Here is a 17,549-nt window from a genome sequence, read left to right as displayed (position 1 = left end):
GAAACATATACATATATGGACAATACAATATACTTCAGTATTGTTCCGCTCTCACTTAAAACAGCTGCTGTCACACCTATACTGAGGAAACCTGGGTTAGACCCACTGTGTTTAACCAACTACAGACCTATTTCTAATCTCCCCCTTTCTCTCCAAATCATGGTAAGTGTTGTAGCCACTCAGTTGCATGATTTTCTCTCCTCAAATAAACTTTCTGATCCTTTTCAGTCTGATTTTCACAATTTAGACATAACAGAGTCTGCCCTGTTTAAAGTTTGACTGATTTGTTGCTATCTTTAGATGCCAGATTCCTTAATATACTGGTTCTCTTGGACTTAACAGCAGCTTTTGATATGGTCATTTACAAGCTACTTATATCAAGACTGTCATCTATTGGTATTTCTGGCTTTGCTCTTCAGTGGTTTCATTCATACCTCGCAGAGAGATATCAGTATGTTACTATTACATAGATCTTATTTGGCCCCAGAAGATTGTGGTGTTCCTTAGGAATCAGTCCTTGGTCCTTTGCTTTTTATCATTTATATTTCTCGACATGGTTTAAAATTCCACTCCTAAGCTGACATCCAAATTTACATCAACTCTACTTCCCTCACTGCCCCTGCCCAGGCTTTGAGTACATGCATTATGGAGTTAAACATCTGGTTGCAGAACAACTTCCTCAAACTAAATGCAGTTGTGAAGGGAAATTTTAAATGTGTGTGTTTCTTGTACAAACATGGGCTCATTGAATCACTAGTATTTAGTAGTAGTTAGTAGTAATCACTCATGATTAGTAAATTCTATTCTTTCTTCCCTTATAGGTGGCTCAGTTACAAAATAACTCCTTATATGATGTGGGTATATATGTGTGGGTATAAAACAGAGTGTTTTTCCTTTTGATAGAGCAGGGTTAGTGTATGCTTTTAGCTGCTCTCAATAAAAGATACTCAAAGACCACTGATACTCAAAAACCCTGAATCAGGAGGGAACACCGCTCGAGTGGGAAAGTACCGCTGAACAGTGGGCTCTTTCCCTGATGCACCCGAGGACCCATCATCCGACCTAAAAACAATGGGAGCAAAGAAGGGGTGGGGGGGTGATACTAACCAAACCTCTCATTGGGTCTCTTTTAAGGTGGCCGATCCCGATCTCGACGACGCCCCACCCAGAGCGCAGCAGCCAGCGCAACACCTCAAGCACAACAGCCAAAGCAACAGCCAGTGCCACAGCCAGTGCAGAAGCAACAAGAGCATCCTGTAGCCACAGACAACCATCAACCGGAAAATCCACCTCCGTATCGACCCCCACAACAAGGACAGACGTATCCCCTAGAAGAGTTAAACAGACTAGCACTCGAAGCATGCAGACCTTCACCCGAACCCCCGAGCCTCAGCTCAGCCCCAAAAACCCATTCCACACTCCAGACCACACCCCCGTGTCTCAGTACACCAGATCTCGGGACAGAGAAGAGAGGAGAGAAGCTGAAGGTTCTAACTTCTATCAGTCTTTTAAGTCAACCACCCATGAACTGAGACGTGTCCTGATGAGGAAAAAGGGGGACTGATTTCTCCGTGGAGGTCTGGGGAGAGGACGTGGAGGCCAAGGTAGAGGAAGAGGAGGACGAAGGGGGAAAGAGGTGAGGACTGGCAGAACTGATTTTATATGTGTGCCAAAGAAGGACGTTTCGCTAAGTACTGCCCTGATGGCCAGCCAGGAATGACTGAGGAGCAGGCTGACGAATAACGGGCGGCGACGGGACGGGGTGGACACGCAGAGACACCTGACAGGGAAGTAACTAACCATTATTATTCTTTATATGCAAAACAGTTGATCTCCACCCCTTTGGGCTCCCGCTAATTACAATGGGGGTACATGGCAAGGCATTAAAGTTTTTGGTAGACTCAGGAGCTGCATGTTCTGTGATTCAGACTAAACAATTTGAACTGCCCCTGTCAGGGAAAACTGTAAATACCCTCTGTAGAGAAATATTCCATACCTGTACAGTGTAATATAGCAGACAGACAGATCACTCACTCCTTTCTAATGTCCGATGAGTGCCCTATAAACTTACTTGCATGAGATTTAATGTGCAAACTGGGATGTGTATTGACTAGCACCCCATGTACTTCGTATGTGCATGAAGGGCCTAACCAGGAATATGAAAAAGAGTTTCTGGAACGGGACCCTCCTGGCAAAACCCTCCACAGCACTCATCTCTATTGGAGTGAAGAGTGGGTGGCTGTCAGTGTCTCGCTAAATTCTAAACAACACGCATTTTTTAATGTGGATGAGTCAGTACCCCACATTTCATTGGGAAAGGCGTCCACCTCAGCTCAATGGAAGGAGGTGGGGCTATGTATGTTCAGAGTCACCCGTAGTTCCCAATGGGAACCTGGGAGCACATCGGGGGTTGAATACTGTGCCCGTTACAAGGCATGGAGAAAACCTCTGTGTTGTACTATGCTTGTGCACCGAGCAGTGCAGCTGGTATCAGAACACCAGTGGGATTTTCAGACACCTCAAGTGGAACACCCCTTTGAGGAGGAGCTAGCTGGGGTCCCTGAAACACTGTGGGCTTAAACTAAGGATGATGTGGGGTTAAATAAAGGGTGTGCACCCGTAACAATCACTCCAAAGAGCTCTTATAGGTCTAAACAACACCAATACCCTCTAAAACCTGAAGCCATAGAGGGTATAAAACCGGTTTTTCAATCTCTATTGAAAGCAGGGGTAATTATTCCATCTCCGGACTCCCCAGTTAGAACACCTATATTCCCTGTAAAAAAGCCCGGCCGGGATGAGTGGAGGTTTGTTCAGAATTTACAGGCGGTAAATGCAGCAGTGCAGGCTAGAGCCCCAGAAGTACCAAACCCTCACACTATTTTGGCTCAAATTCCACCCAATACAACTCATTATTCAGTGGAAAACCTAGCCAATGTTTGTTTTTCTTTTCTTTAGCGTAACAGTGCAACCAGAAAGCCAATTCTGGTTTGCGTTTTCATTTAAAGGTAAAATGTACACATTTCACATGATTTTGCCAAGGTTACTGTGCATATCCCACCATCTATAATGTTGCCCTAAGGGACAGTCTTGAGCCACTAATCATGCCTGAGGGTGTGGCTTTAATCCAGTATGTAGATGATCTATTGATAGCAGCACCGTCCGCAGAGCTGTGTAAACAGGCCACACTTTCCTTACTGAAACATCTAGCTAAGGAAGGTCACAAGGCCAGCTGAAATAAACTAAACAGAAGTGACCTTTCTCAGTCACATTCTGAAGGGGGACACACATACACTGGCTGTAGACAGGACGTCAGCAATTGAAAAAATTTCTAAGCCATTAACCAAAAAACAACTGTTGTCTTTTCTAGGTACGTGTTCCTATTGCAGGTCATTCGTTCTCTCGTATTCAGAACTGGAAGCTCCCCTGAGAGACATAATCCCAACCAAGCAAGGTTCCACTACACATCTAGAGTGGACTCTTCAAGCCAAGGAGGCGTTTGTGCAGCTTAAACAGGGCCTACAACAGGTGCCTGCACTCGGGGTTCCTAATCCTGAAAAGCCTTTTGTCCAAACTGTAGATGAAAAAGGAGGTTGCGTGACCTCTGTGTTATGCCAGAAGCATGGAGACAGATTGAGATCAGTTGCATATTTTCAGCAAAATTAGACCCTGTAGTACGAGGCCTTCCTTTGTGCCTCAGGGCAGTGGCAGCAGCAGAAAAGGCTGTAGTAGCATCATGAGATGTAGTTGCGTATGCACCGCTCACTCTAATGGTCCCACATGCCGTACATAATATACTCCAGGACCAAAAAGTATCACATTTGTCGACCCAACGGTGGTTGAGATATTACACCACTTTGCTTAAAATGCCCTGCTTCCCATTGAGAGAGAGGGAGAACCACATGATTGTGTGGTAGTCATCACTTAGGTGTAACTGTTCACCAAGGTCAGACCTCACTGATGAACCCCTCCCTAACCCAGATGTAGTCTACTATTTGGATGGATCAGCATCAAAAGATGAAACAGGTATTGATAGAGTAGGATATGCAGTTGTGTCAGATCATGAAACTGACCAAAGCGTGAGCTAGCAGCAAATAGATCAGTAACAGGGTACACTGATTTGAGGTATGCTTGTGTTGTGGCCACAGATTTTGGGTGCATTTGGAAACAAAGAATATTCTTGACAAGTGCAGGTACAACAACATAAACTGATTGCCTCTTTGCTCGATACAATGCTTTTACCAAAACACTTAGCCATCTGTAAATGTGCCACACACACCAGAAAACAGGATATGGTAAGTAAGGGCAATGAGAGAGCTGATAAAGCTGATAAAGCAGCAGCAAAAAGACAGTTCAGCAGCTCCCACAATGCAAAGTGTCGTCAGAGCCGACAGCTACTCTAACAGAAATTCAATCAACTGCCACACCACTTGAATGGGTCAAAGAAAGCTGTGTTCTCAAAGATGGGGTATGGATACATACACCCACTAACAAACCTGGTTTACCAGAAATTTATATGGAAGGCCTCATAAAGATTGCTCATGGGACCACACTCAAAGTTGAAGGACGAACAACGTGGGTCCACCACACCCATTGCAAGAAGGCTCCATGAGAAGCTAGCGCGTCCACTGAGGATCCCACTACCTAGCAGTGAGTCCATAATGCCCTTGCAGTTGGGACTGCAGGAAGAAGGGGAGTGCTCCTCTGAGAGCAGGTACGTCAAGAAATGAAAGGGCTTTGGCTTTCCTGTGTCTGGTGGTTTTGGGGCTCCTGATTGCTCCAGGAGGAACCTTCTACACCCCCATGGACCACTCTGGGAGCAGTCATTGGCTGGTCTATCTTTGGCGGCATGGGAGCAGCAACAGACCTGTGAAAGATCAATGGACTTGCATAATAATGAATGTATGACACCACAGGAGTGATATAAGCATTAGTATAGAGCAACAGGCTTTAAGGGCTGCAGTCATACAACACAGACAAGTTTTAGGTTTAATAACTATGCAGCAAGAAGGAGTTTGTGCTATGCTGAACACTTTGTGTTGTTTTTATATATCTGATGTTTCAGAAAATGTGACCAATTATATAGACGACATGAGAGGTGCAATAACCACTCCCCAAGATGTTAGCAATGATTGGGGGAGTTGGTTGGCTGCATTATTTGGTGGATGGTTTGTGCAGTTGATGGTAATAGCAATCCCAGTGCTTGTAACCATTTTACTACTAGCGACCTTAGTCCCATGCATCCTGCGGGTCAGCGCCACTTGTTTGGCCCGCACCGCCACCATGCAAGCTCTCGTTATTAATGTTCAGTCTCAACCAACAAAACAAGATGATGTATCACTCGAACTTGGTGCCCCTCGTTCCCAGGTGGATAGAGAGTAGTGATTAAATGATCAAAGGGGGAATTGTGAAGGGAAATTTTAAATGTTTGTGTTTCTTTTACAAACATGTGCTCATTGAATCACTAGTATTTAGTAGTAATTAGTAGTAATCACGCTCCGGTTTCCTCCCACAGTCCAAAAACACACGTTGCAGGTGGATTGGCGACTCGAAAGTGTCCGTAGGTGTGTGTGTGTGTCTGTGTTGCCCTGTGAAGGACTGGCGTCCCCTCCAGGGTGTATTCCCGCCTTGCGCCCGATGATTCCAGGTAGGCTCTGGACCCCCCGCGACCCTAACTTGGATAAGCGGTTACAGATAATGGATGGATAGTAGTAATCACTGATGATAAGTAAAGGTCTTTATATTAAGATGAGCTGTTTTATGAAATGTATGTTACATTATTCTGGCTTTAGACTGTTTCACTAACTGAGTCTTTAGTAGGAAAGGAATCTGATGGGAGTACATGGGAGTGCAGCTTGAAATAGTTACAATCCTGCATTCAAGGCAGTCAAGGACAAAGCATTCCACAAAGCAGAATGCCTGTCCTAACCAGGTAACTTTAGCCCAAAATGAGGTCTAAACAAAGAGAGATAGCATAAGTTCCCACTGAATGACTCACATAGGCTGCATACCCCCCCCCCCCCCTTTACACTCAGAGTTTGTGATATTCAAAAACAATCCCTCAGCTCCCCCTTGTGGTAGTGTATTAATTACTCAGGGACCATATATTGATCTTGAAGGAAATTACACTATAGATTTCTGATCAATTCTGGAGCCTGGTGAGAAGTTGGCAGTCAATGAGGAACAGCTGCAACTAAACGAGGGAGAATACATTTCAGTGACAGTGACACTGTCACACACCTCCAGGGTTGTGAAGCTGTGGATTTAAAGCCTGCATTCGCTCGCTGTCTGTGAGGAGTGTGGTGTGTTTTCCCTGGGTCTGCAAGGATTTCATCTCACAGTCCAAACACGCAGTCACATGCAGGTAGGTGGACTGGCTGTGTGAAACTCTCCATAGCTTTGAGCGTATGAATGGCTTAGAGTGTGATGCCCTATCCAGGGTGTTTTCCTGCCTTGCGCCCAGTGATTCTGGGTAGGCTCCAGACCCACAGTAACACTGAACTGGATCAAGTTGTTACAGAAAATGAAAATTAACATTATTTATATCTGTAGTATGTCATTACGCGCCTCAAAACCTTAATTTATCCTTAAACTAGGATATCTAACTTTGGAGAGTACAAAAGCGAAGTGCCTGACTTCATGATTCATTCATAGTGTGAACTGTGAATTCATTAAATGATAACCACTAGCCCTGTTCAGGGTCACGGTGGGTCCAGAGCTTACCTAGAATCACTGGGCGCAGGGCAGGAGCACACACAGGAGGGAATATCAGTCCTTTTCAGGGTGTCACTCACTTACACATTCACACCTTTGAACACTTTTGAGTAGCTAATCCATCTAGTAATGTGTGTTTTTGGACTGTGAGAGGACATGTGGACAACACACCAAGCTCCTCACAGACTATTTTGAGCATTTCTATTGGTCCATTCATCATGACACTTTCACACAATGTGAAGGACAGCTGCTGTGTTCAAATGATGTAGTAAACATAAAACAGACAAAAATGGAGATACATGTTTTTCATTGGATAGTGACAGTATGGTTAAATCTTTCGTTTTTGGCTGTAGTAGTCACTGTCGGTGTTCAAATAACAGACCTAATACACAAATAATCAACCAAACAAGTCCTTTCAGAATACCTCACCTTTAATTTAAATTTATACAGTACAAACATTCCATTATAATAGTGATAAAACATCACAACACATGGACTACACTTTACTAAACAACGTGTAGTCAAAAACATGGAAGAGTGACATGAATGTGAAAATAATGCAACCCTAATGCACACACAGTGCTCTGAGGTCTTCAAAATTTCTACAGAATCACATAGTAAATATTTTAAACATTTTTAGTTTCTATTTTCAGAGAAATCTGTGTTGTTGTGGGAGCGTATTGATTGACTATAACTGTAATGCCTTTTATTTTGAGTAACTAAACTGCTCAAGGTATTTTTCTTCATCCATCTCTGATAAAAAGCCAAAAATTCAAAGGGAAACAAGTTTGGAACAAAGGCCTGATGAAGTCCAAAAGTTCTAACAAATGTTTTGATACAATATTAGCATGGTTAATAAATCAGGCTACTTCACCTTACCAAAATCTGCTAGAAAACTAACAGGAAATGACTCATTATATAGGAAAGAGATGGTGCTTACTGAATTTACACATATATGTACACAATATGAGTGAATTTTATATTCAAAAATTTACATTTTTGTAATGTAAAAATTCAGGGAAGAAGTGCATATGTCAGTGCAGGGTGTAATCACAGCCTCTGAGATTACTTCCCCACATTGTTGTACAGGACCATGGAAACAACCATTGCAGCGATCTGGGGAAAAAATAAATAGCGTTATTGAAAAAAGAAGCTTGATATCTCCACAACAGCAACTGTTTAGAAGGTGAAAACTTTCTCGCTTATGAACATAGGTTAATGTAATGAGATTTTATTCTGAGTATGTTTGGGTGATATTTCTAATGATTATTTATTTTAAAAGTAAAGAGAAATGGGAAAAAAAATGAGATACATTTTTATTATAAACATGTAGTGCATTCATTTTCAGTCTTAAATGTGTAAACTGTGGAGAAATATCAAAGTGTGATACCTCCAAGGCAGCGATACCAAGAGCCACTCCACCAATAACAATGGCATTTTTCTCCAGCAGATTCACCAGCGCTTGGAAACAACCTTGCACAGGCTACAAGGAAAACCACACACCAGCACAGACATTAAAGACCATATCAGTGATGTTTGTAAAGGGTTTTTCAAATGTATTGTCATCTGTGATCCAACTTTTGTGTTGGTAGGTTAAGACGTCAGGCCATAGAGGGCAAAGAGGACACTGATTCTTTATTTTATTTTTTTACTTTACATTATTCGCTGGAAAAACTTCTATTAAAATATTGTTTGGTCCAGGCCTAGGCTTAATAGCAGGCTCAACACGTTGCCAAAACTGGTGCCTGTGCATAAGTCAGTGGTTTAAGAGCAACGAGTGGCTGTAGGTATAGGGTTTAGCTATTTTCCCCCTGCATAATAAACTCAAAAGATTCAGGGAATAATTTGGGGATTAATACAGTACCTCGTTTGCTGCTTCTGTTTGAGTACACGGCCCAGATATTTCAGTGCAGCAGCTGTCAGGGTAGATTTTGGTGTCATTTACAAAATCTGTGTAGTTATTGTAGCCACAACATTTTAACTAAAGAGACACACAAACAGAGAGAGAAAGAAAGATATGATTATTTACACAAATAATACCAATTTGTTCAGAATGTGTTCATTCATACATTTCTCAGTATCTCAATACATACCTGAGTCATAGTGTTATTCATCAGATTTGTAAAATCTGGATTGGTGCCATATTCATTTCTGATGGCTTCAACAAAATTTTCATTCAGCTTCTGCAACAGTTCCTCAGCCTGAGTGGGAGAAAGAAAGAGAGGGGTGAACAACACACACATGTTTCAACTCAGCTCTCAAACAGTGTAGGGTTTTAATTAATTACATAAACTTTTAGAATAGGTAGGGTGACCAGGCGTCCTCTTTTACCCGGACATGTCCTCTTGTTTAGAATTAAAAAAATGTCCGGGCGGAATTTCACAAACGTCCGGGATTTTGTTTTTCTAGAGCTTACATAGAACTTCGAGAAGCGTTTCGTTCACAAACTAGTCCCGCCCTCCCCTACTCCGATTGGTTCGCTTGAGTGAGAAGGGGGCGTGGTGAAGTAGCCTAAAATCTTCTGATTGGACGGTCTGACTGTAGAGCTACCGTTATTGGTCGATAACCTTCTCTGTAAACATTTAATTGGTCAGTCTGCACGTCAGTAGTACACCCCCCACCCCCCGGAGACATGTCCTGTTTTTCACCATCTCAGAGCTGGTCACCCTAATGAAGCAGACTGAAACATATATTGGCTATATATAATACATGGAAAGGTAATTTTACATAACTCACATTTTAGCATGTGCTTTTAATTCACAAAATAAAAAAATGAAAAAATTAAAATAAAACCGTGTCACTCTGAAAAATCCACCCATTTTCACCCACTGCGGTTGAGACAGGTTTGACTGATTTTCCTTTTTGTTTAGCAGCCATGTACAGGTGTTTGAACACCAAACAGCTAGAAAAGAGTCAGCTAAAAGACTAAACTATTGCTAAATGCTACATCATTAAGCTTGCTATAGGAATGTTAGAGAAAATGGCCTCATAAGAAGATTTTATTTAAAGACGTTTTGAGTGTTTTCTTACCAAGGGCTGGAACACAAGCACAACAATGGCCCCGGCCACTTCAGCGATGAAGATGATGAGTAGAATGATGAAGAACTGAAACAAAGAGGTAAAGCTTAGTTAAACATCTTTCACTCCTCTAAGGAACAGAATGCAACTAGTGCACTATTTAAGGTGAAAGAGAAAATCCTAATGAATCGATTGCTTATCCTTTGCACCAGCTTTATGAAAGTGTCAAACAAATAAATACAGTGGAATCTGAGTTCCTAACTTGTGTTTATTGATAGTCAGAAAACATGTTATTTCTTACTAATTGAAGGAATAAGGTTTAAAAGACCGTTGCCCCCCCAACGGTGTTCGGAAACTCTAATAGGCGTCTTGCCTGTGACGTAGATGGTGGACAACAACTCTAGAAGTTGCACTTAATTTAATGCAAAATGATGAAAAGGTGTGTTGTTTTTGGCTGCAATCATTCAATGTACAGTGGGACATCTGTGCACAAATGGCCCAAAGATCCCAAAATATCCAGAAAATGGACTAAATTTGTCAACTTTAAACGGGCACTTTGGAAAGGACCATCCGCTCACTCCGTTATCTGTAGCTCATTTCACTGGCGCTTTTCCAACAATATGGGCATGTAAGGACACCAACGAAAGGTGTTCAAGAGCCTCTGTAACATGGAGGTAAACAGGGTAAGGACACTCACTTCGCCTGTTTTAGTTGGTGTTAGTTAACGTTAGCTTGACTCGCTAAACTCGGTGTCTCAGATTATACTCGGCTACGTAGCTGCATTACGGAGGTTTATAGTGTCGGAGGAATTCGAGTTCGACTTCGATCACATTTACAAGAATAACGGTACATCTAAATCTGAGTTTAGCTTAATGTTAGGCTATTGTCATGAATAATGTTGGTTATTTAGCTAGATACTGTCATAACAGTCAGTCATAACGGTGTTTTATCGCGGCGTTGTTCAGTTGCTGTCCACCAGTGACGTCACTGTTGCGTTCAAGAATTTCCGTAGTGAGCTCGGGATTTTTCCGTCAATTTAATAAAATTGTCAGTTTTAAAGCAAATTAAGCTGCTATTTTCATTTTAATTCACACAACACGTCCATTGCTGTTAGTGATTGTTGTATGTGATGTATGTAAGCTACTGAGACCTTGAATTTCCCCTGGGGATCAATAAAGTATCTATCTATCTATCTATCTACTTATATATGTCAGTAACTAAAATAATGTGAAATATTCATGGAGGTCCATTAAGTGGTGCTTAGCTTTTAAACATACTTGATTATGGTTATATAGTACGCTAATTCAAGTGCACATATATCTAACAAACTGGTGAAATTCACTGAATAATGAAATTAAATTTATTAAAAGTTTTTGTTGTAATTTAATAGATTTTATAAATAATATACACACTTTTCTATAGATATGCAAATATTTAAAAAATTAAAAAGACATTCAAAACAGCAGAGTAACTGGTTCACAAAGGTTCAGAGGTCACTCACAGTGAGGAGCATGCACTTGTTCTCTGTGATGGCTCCACAGCAGCCCAGGAAGCCCATAATCACGAGAATTGACCCCACAGCGATTAGCAGGTAGCCCACGTTTGCCAGCTGTGCCAGCTCCGACGGAGCATTGTCAATTGCGTTCAGTATTCCCAGCAGTGAATTTTTATCTACAGCCACCCAGATACCTACACCCAGAATCGCTCCACCTGCCAACTGAGAGAGAGAGAGAGAGAGAGAGAGAAAGAGAGAGGTATGGGGGGAGTAAATGAGAGAGAAAAAGAAGGGAGTTGGGGTGAGAGAAAGGGTCAGAATGAGAAAAAAAGAGATAGGAGGGAAGGAGACAAGTCAGACAGAAAAAATATATTTTTACTATATTTATATAATTTAAAAAACCACAACAATATTATCATTATCATTATTAATACGTGAATTACTCTTATCTTTTAATCTCCCAGTGTGAGCACTGTACTTTTATTGCTGAACTTAATTTTCACACCATTGTAACACCATACACAGGAAGTGTTCCAGGAAGCAGTGTGTTAAAACATCAACAAAACAAACAGTGCATAAAATCACACTTGGTTTCAATGTCATCTGTTGTGTACAGTTTACATGGTTAAATATATGTTATACCTTAAAGGAAAGGCTAAATACAAATGCTTTGTAACTATATGCTCCATCACATCTATTATACACCATATAATCATTCATTCATTCATTGTCTGTAACCGCTTCTCCAGTTCAGGGATGCGGTGGGTCCGGAGCCTACCCGGAATCACTGGGCACAAGGGAGGAACACACCCTGGAGGGGGCGCCAGTCCTTCACAGGGACTCACACATTCACACATTCACTCATACAGACACTTTTGAGTCACCAATCAACCTACCAACGTGTGTTTTTGGGCTACGGGAGGAAACAGGAGCACCCGGAGAAAACCCACACGGACACAGGGAGAACACACCAAACTCCTCACAGACAGTCACCCGGAGCAGGACTTGAACCCACAACCTCCAGGTCCCTGGAGCTGTGTGACTGTGACACTACCTGCTCTGCCACCGTGCCACCCCATATAATCATATATTATTTAAAAAATAACTAAATAATTAAAATAATAATAATAATGAAAGCTGTTATCTTGTGGATGCACCATAGCATAATCAGAATTGCACACACCAAAAGCACATGTCTACTAACCTTGTATCACCATTGTAGACAAGTTTCACAACCAGCTGAGCAATAGAAATGATCAGAAATGACGTGGAAAAACTCCTATTACAGTTAATTTTTATTCTCTTTCTCCTGAAAATGTAGTTCATTGGAAATACAAGGTTTTCAGTTTTAGTTTCAGATCATTTTTACTGCTCTGTTGATTGTGAAACATTCATACAGTGTGAAAACCAGCTGGAGTTTTCACATTATAACCAAAAATGACACATTGTTGTTATTAAAGACCTCTTTTTCTTCATGTTTATGAAGGAACAGAGAAAGCACTGGAAGAGACGACACTGTAAAGGTGCAGATAATGTAAAACCTTTAAGTTTCTTTGTGTTCTTTATGCTTTGTCATTTTATGATTATTTGTTTTTCGTCCCAACCCTTTGGGAGACGCCACACGGGCGACCTAGTTTTAGGACTTTTCAATCACAAGGGTTTTATGAGACTCTCTTTGATAAAGAATGTTTCCTTTCTATGTTGTGTTGAGGGTGTGTGTCTTGTACTGATCTAAGGTCAGTTAGTCCTCACCTTTATTCTACTAAGAACCAATACCCAGTCCTAAAAACTGGCCACAGGCTATAGTTAAGCTATAGTACAGCAGAGAAGGCCCTTTGCCTTTAGAGTCCATAAATGCATTGCGATGTGTTGTAAATACATTATTAAAGGATATTTATTTTATCTAATAATCTGAGATAAAATATGGCTAATAAACTCTGGACTGAGATAAGTGTGCTTGGGAATTACTCAGGATATGCTTTTAGTACAGTGACTAAGGAAAGGTTAATGCAATGGCTTTATTCAAATAATCATGTCATGTCCTTATTATTAAAAATAAGTGTCGCAACATAACCATGATCTTTAAACTGTACATATCTTTACATAATAAAATCATTTTCATTGTTAAAGGACACTATGCCCATACATTTGATGCCATTCTGAAATAAATGGCACTAATGAGTAGATTTGTCACCCTTTGCTGCAGTAACAGCTCCTACTTTTCTGGGAAGACTTCACGCTAGATGTTGGAACGTTTTTGTGAGGAGTTGATGGCGTTCAAACACAAGAATGTTAGTGAGGTCAGTTACAGATTAGTTCTGGATCACAAAAGCCTCTCCAGCTCATCCCAAATGGTACTGAATGAAGCGCCATCACTTCCACAAACACAGGGCTTTATATCCCTCTAGTCAACACTCAGCACTGGGCATGAGCTACTGAAATACTTAATTATTGTTCATATCATCCTGCTGTATTATTCTCTTACACCTGTAACAGTGAGACTAGACAAGATGAGATCATTATCATTACACTAAAATCAGAATGTGAAAAAGACTTTGACTTACAAATATCAGTCCGTTAAAGACGAACATTATTATCTTCAGGAACCCCGTGCAGCACATCTTGGCAGAGTGGTTTATAGTCCTTAAAAAAAAGAAGGGAAATATCTTAGGGAAAGTCAAAGATCAGTCGCACAATCAAACACGCACTCACACTCTGTATGTTCACTTACACTGAAAAGAAGCTCCCCCACAGCCCAGTTTCCTCTTATTCACACCTTTTGTTAATACTGTATGAAATAGCAGTGAGCGGTGTAAAGGGTTTTTATCAGCACCAGTGTCCACACAGCCAGAGAAATAGTTAACCCAGCTTTAAAGGCACGTCTGTGCTTAAAAGCTTTCCCAAGTCTTTTTTATCTCTGTAAATGTTTGAGTTTCTTTCTGTCTCTGTCTTTGTGCTACAGGTTTCGAGAGACTGAAAATTAGCACACTGTTATTAATAATAGTTTTTAGAATATGAATAGTCTTATATTAAAAGAATATGAGAATTAGTATGTTAATAGATGCCATAACAATTTTGAAAATGTCATTTTTTTTATTATCCATAAGCGCTTATCCAGTTCAGGGTGCAAGGTGGGAACACACCCTGGAGGGGACGCCAGTCCTTCACAGGGCAACACACACTCACACATTCACGGACACTTTTTGAGTCGCCAATCCACCTACCAACTTGTGTTTTTGGACTGTTGGAGGAAACCGGAGCACCCGGAGGAAACCCACACAGTCACAGGGAGAACACACCAAACTCCTCACAGACAGTCACTCGGAGCGGGAATTGAACCCACAACCTCCAGGCCACTGGAGCTGTGTGACTGCGACACTAGCTGCTGCACCACCGTGCCTCCATTTTGAATTATTATATAAAATCATTGGATCAAAATCTACAGAACCCCAGAGTAAGTTCCCAGACGAATTAAGCTCATTTCCAGAATAAAAACGCTTTTTTTTTTCATGCTAATAAATGTTGAAGAAAATCTTTGTGTTTCTTTAACTTTTCAGAAAGTAGGGCCAAGGCCTTATGCAGCTTCATATGAAGAATAAAGTGGCCTTCCACTAAACTCTGATACTTCAGAGCAGCACTTTCCATCAAGTACAAAGTGGTAATTCATCATTCTTAACCTAATACAGTAAAATTAATATATACAACAATACTATTACTGTCATACAGGTTTCATAATATGACTTTATTTCTGCTGATTTTCTTTTGATAATTGCTCCAATATGCTGCTGTTTAAATGTTTTCTTAATTTTAAGTGCAATCATACTACATTTATACACTGTGTTGTTTATTATTGTACTCATAAGCTATACTTAATTATGACTCATTGTAAATGCTGAAAAGTTAGGGTTCTCCCCCAGGTGTGTTAAACTGTCCCATTACAGTTCTCAGTAGCACTGACCTGGGGGAGGCTTAGTAAGTAGGTAGAGTGTGAAACTGGGTTAAAAAATATAATCAGCCCTTTCCAATAAATCAAGAACACTCAGCTGCAAGCCCATACACGTCTCTGTGATAACAGCTCTTATACGACACAAAAAATGGACACAGCACTGTGTGTAAGTTCACAGAGTTGGCTGCATCTGCGCTATCTTATCTCCTCCATCGATAAATGTGAATTCTTCAGTAGCACTTGACCTCAGTGCACACTAGATCTACTGAGCTGGACCTGTGGGTGAAGCAGTCAGTCTGATGTGAGGTTATGTTTGTTGCTGGTGGATCAGGTTTCATAATGAATCACCTTAGTCTGCACTATGTCTGTCAGTTACCAACTACATGACATCACTGCAAAACTAAAGAGGAAGTTTTTCTAGTCTTGTATCATTGTGACTAGTGTGGTAGTTTGTGGAATGGAACATATACAACACAGATATTGTAGTTTTATAATGATGAATGCTCTAATAAACAGCCTATGGAAACATTAAGATGTTAATGTAAGCAGAATTTCAGAAGATGTATTAAATTAAATAATCAAATTAAAGACATCACTGTGTCACACTGAACCCATTCATGAATTATATAAATAATTTCACTCCAACACCTTCAGTTATTAATCTCAAGACTCTGAACTTATATATAACTAAAACAGGGCTTGGTGAAATGTTACATCTATGCGTGTTTGTGCTCCGTCATCTGCTTTTATGGTTTGCCTGCTCTACATCCTTATTACTGCAATTAAAAAGCATTATGACACTGTCGCTAGTTCCCGCAAACCATGGGAGCCAGTGGACTTTGGGCCCATTTATGGAGAAAAAAAAATACTGCATTTGAGTTTCTAATTCTGGTAAAGCTGAGTACATTGAGTACACAGTGGACGAGATGCTGGGAACTCAGTGACGTACAGATTATTGCTCTGTGTGAAATGTTACTTTGATTTCATAAAAAAATTGACAGTTTTTGAAAACAAATAATATGAAAAATCAAATATATGCATCTATTTTTAAACCAGTCCCATTTGTGTTTTTGTTACCATTAATTAATTCATTCATTCATTGTCTGTAACCGCTTATCCAGTTCTGGGTTGTGTTGAGTCCGGACAAGCACTTACAGACAATGAATGAATGAATGTGTGTGTGTTGTATTGAATCAGTAACAAGTAATAGCACTTTTATTTCTGTATCATATTAGTGTGCTTAATTCGTTTAGCCTATATCCAGAATGCAGTCAGCCATTTTAAATACATGTGCACTGACTGCATTCTGGGTATATGTTTCTAACATAATTGGGTCCTATCTTTGTTTCAGTACTGTTCTGAAAATTGACAGTCCCATGGTTGGTTGGTTTGCATTTCAGTCAAGCTCCCCCTTCTATCAAAGCAGGTAGTTTCTAGACATAGCTAGCTCAGATTAGTGATGGGATGTTTGGCTCTTTTCAGAGAGCCGGTTCTTTAGGCTCGGCTCCCAAAGAAGAGCTGGCACTTTTGGCTCCCAAACAGCGTTTTACTTGTTATCATTTGTAGCCTCGTATTTTAGCCTAAATGAGCAAAAATGAATGTTTGTGTGCTGGGAAGCCCTTTTGCCTTCAGTCTTTTATGATAAACTTTATAATTGCTTTCTTTTGTACGTTTATCTTGTTAAAAAAATCTTACATTTGTTTAACGTTTTAAATACATGTTTAATGGAACACAGGACAAACAAAAACTGCAAACAAATCTACAATATCAACAGTATATCTTAATTTTGAAACACTGTATAAGCTAGTGCAGATTAGCATTCAAGAAAATCAGATGACTGGACTACGTGCAAACGGGGGGGAGATCTCCCCCTCCGCTTTAACATAATGGTATAATCCACCCTCACACTGTCCTCGGGTGTGGGAGCAGAGCTAATGAGAAATCGGGGAGCCGGCTCTCGTTGAATGGGAGTCGGTTCTTCTGATACACTACCAAGCATCGGCTCTTAGAACCGGCTCTTTTGCGTGTCCTGAGACGACTGCAGTAGGAGATTGGTCTACATTAGGTTGATGTCGATGATGTGGGCTACAGTTTTGGTTCCCATCCAGCATTTTGATGTGGCTTTGAGGTACTAGATTTATAATATTACCGGTAATACTTGATAAAGCCAAAGTTAGTAATTCCTTCTCAGGCAAGTTCAACTCTTTTTAATTGTATTTTTTATTTTTTTAAGCGTTAAAGACGTGTAGTGCAGTTTTTCTGTTCGTGTGACACTGGAGAGTTCAAAGTCAAAGTCAAATTACAACTGTAGCGCCGTAAGAACTTCCTCTTTACACATGTCAAAGAAGATGAATAGATGAATCACACTGATAAAAC

At 40.6% G+C, this 17,549-nt stretch overlaps 1 protein-coding gene and 1 long non-coding RNA gene across 2 annotated transcripts; one reads left to right on the top strand and one right to left on the bottom strand.

The window, feature by feature from the left end:
* The first annotated feature begins 6,251 nt into the window (after positions 1 to 6,251).
* LOC136686952 (uncharacterized) lies at positions 6,252 to 8,334 on the top strand. The gene is made up of 3 exons (XR_010800394.1): positions 6,252 to 6,364; positions 7,804 to 7,900; positions 8,165 to 8,334. It is a non-coding gene; the product is annotated as an uncharacterized lncRNA (long non-coding RNA).
* On the bottom strand, positions 7,149 to 13,897 carry LOC136686951 (tetraspanin-1-like). Its single transcript, XM_066661078.1, has 7 exons — positions 13,792 to 13,897; positions 11,234 to 11,449; positions 9,745 to 9,819; positions 8,808 to 8,915; positions 8,579 to 8,695; positions 8,105 to 8,197; positions 7,149 to 7,830 (listed from the first exon to the last, which is right to left on the bottom strand). The coding sequence occupies exons 1-7, from the start codon at positions 13,846 to 13,848 to the stop codon at positions 7,780 to 7,782; spliced, it is 717 nt and encodes a 238-aa protein (XP_066517175.1). The 5' UTR covers positions 13,849 to 13,897; the 3' UTR covers positions 7,149 to 7,779.
* Positions 13,898 to 17,549: the final 3,652 nt, after the last annotated feature.

The sequence above is a fragment of the Hoplias malabaricus genome, chromosome 2 (assembly GCF_029633855.1).
Source record: "Hoplias malabaricus isolate fHopMal1 chromosome 2, fHopMal1.hap1, whole genome shotgun sequence".
In the NCBI taxonomy this organism is placed as follows: domain Eukaryota; kingdom Metazoa; phylum Chordata; class Actinopteri; order Characiformes; family Erythrinidae; genus Hoplias; species Hoplias malabaricus.
Note: the sequence above shows the minus strand (reverse complement) of the source record. Positions and strands in the feature narration are given on the sequence as shown.

Coding starts and splice junctions, on each gene's coding strand:
- LOC136686951 (XM_066661078.1), bottom strand. CDS start 13,848: ATGTGCTGCACGGGGTTCCTGAAGATAATAATGTTCGTCTTTAACGGA. Junction 9,820..11,233: donor ACAAGTGCATGCTCCTCACT/GTGAGTGACCTC, acceptor TCTTTGTTTCAG/TTCTTCATCATTCTACTCAT. Junction 8,198..8,578: donor AAACAGAAGCAGCAAACGAG/GTACTGTATTAA, acceptor TTTTCCTTGTAG/CCTGTGCAAGGTTGTTTCCA.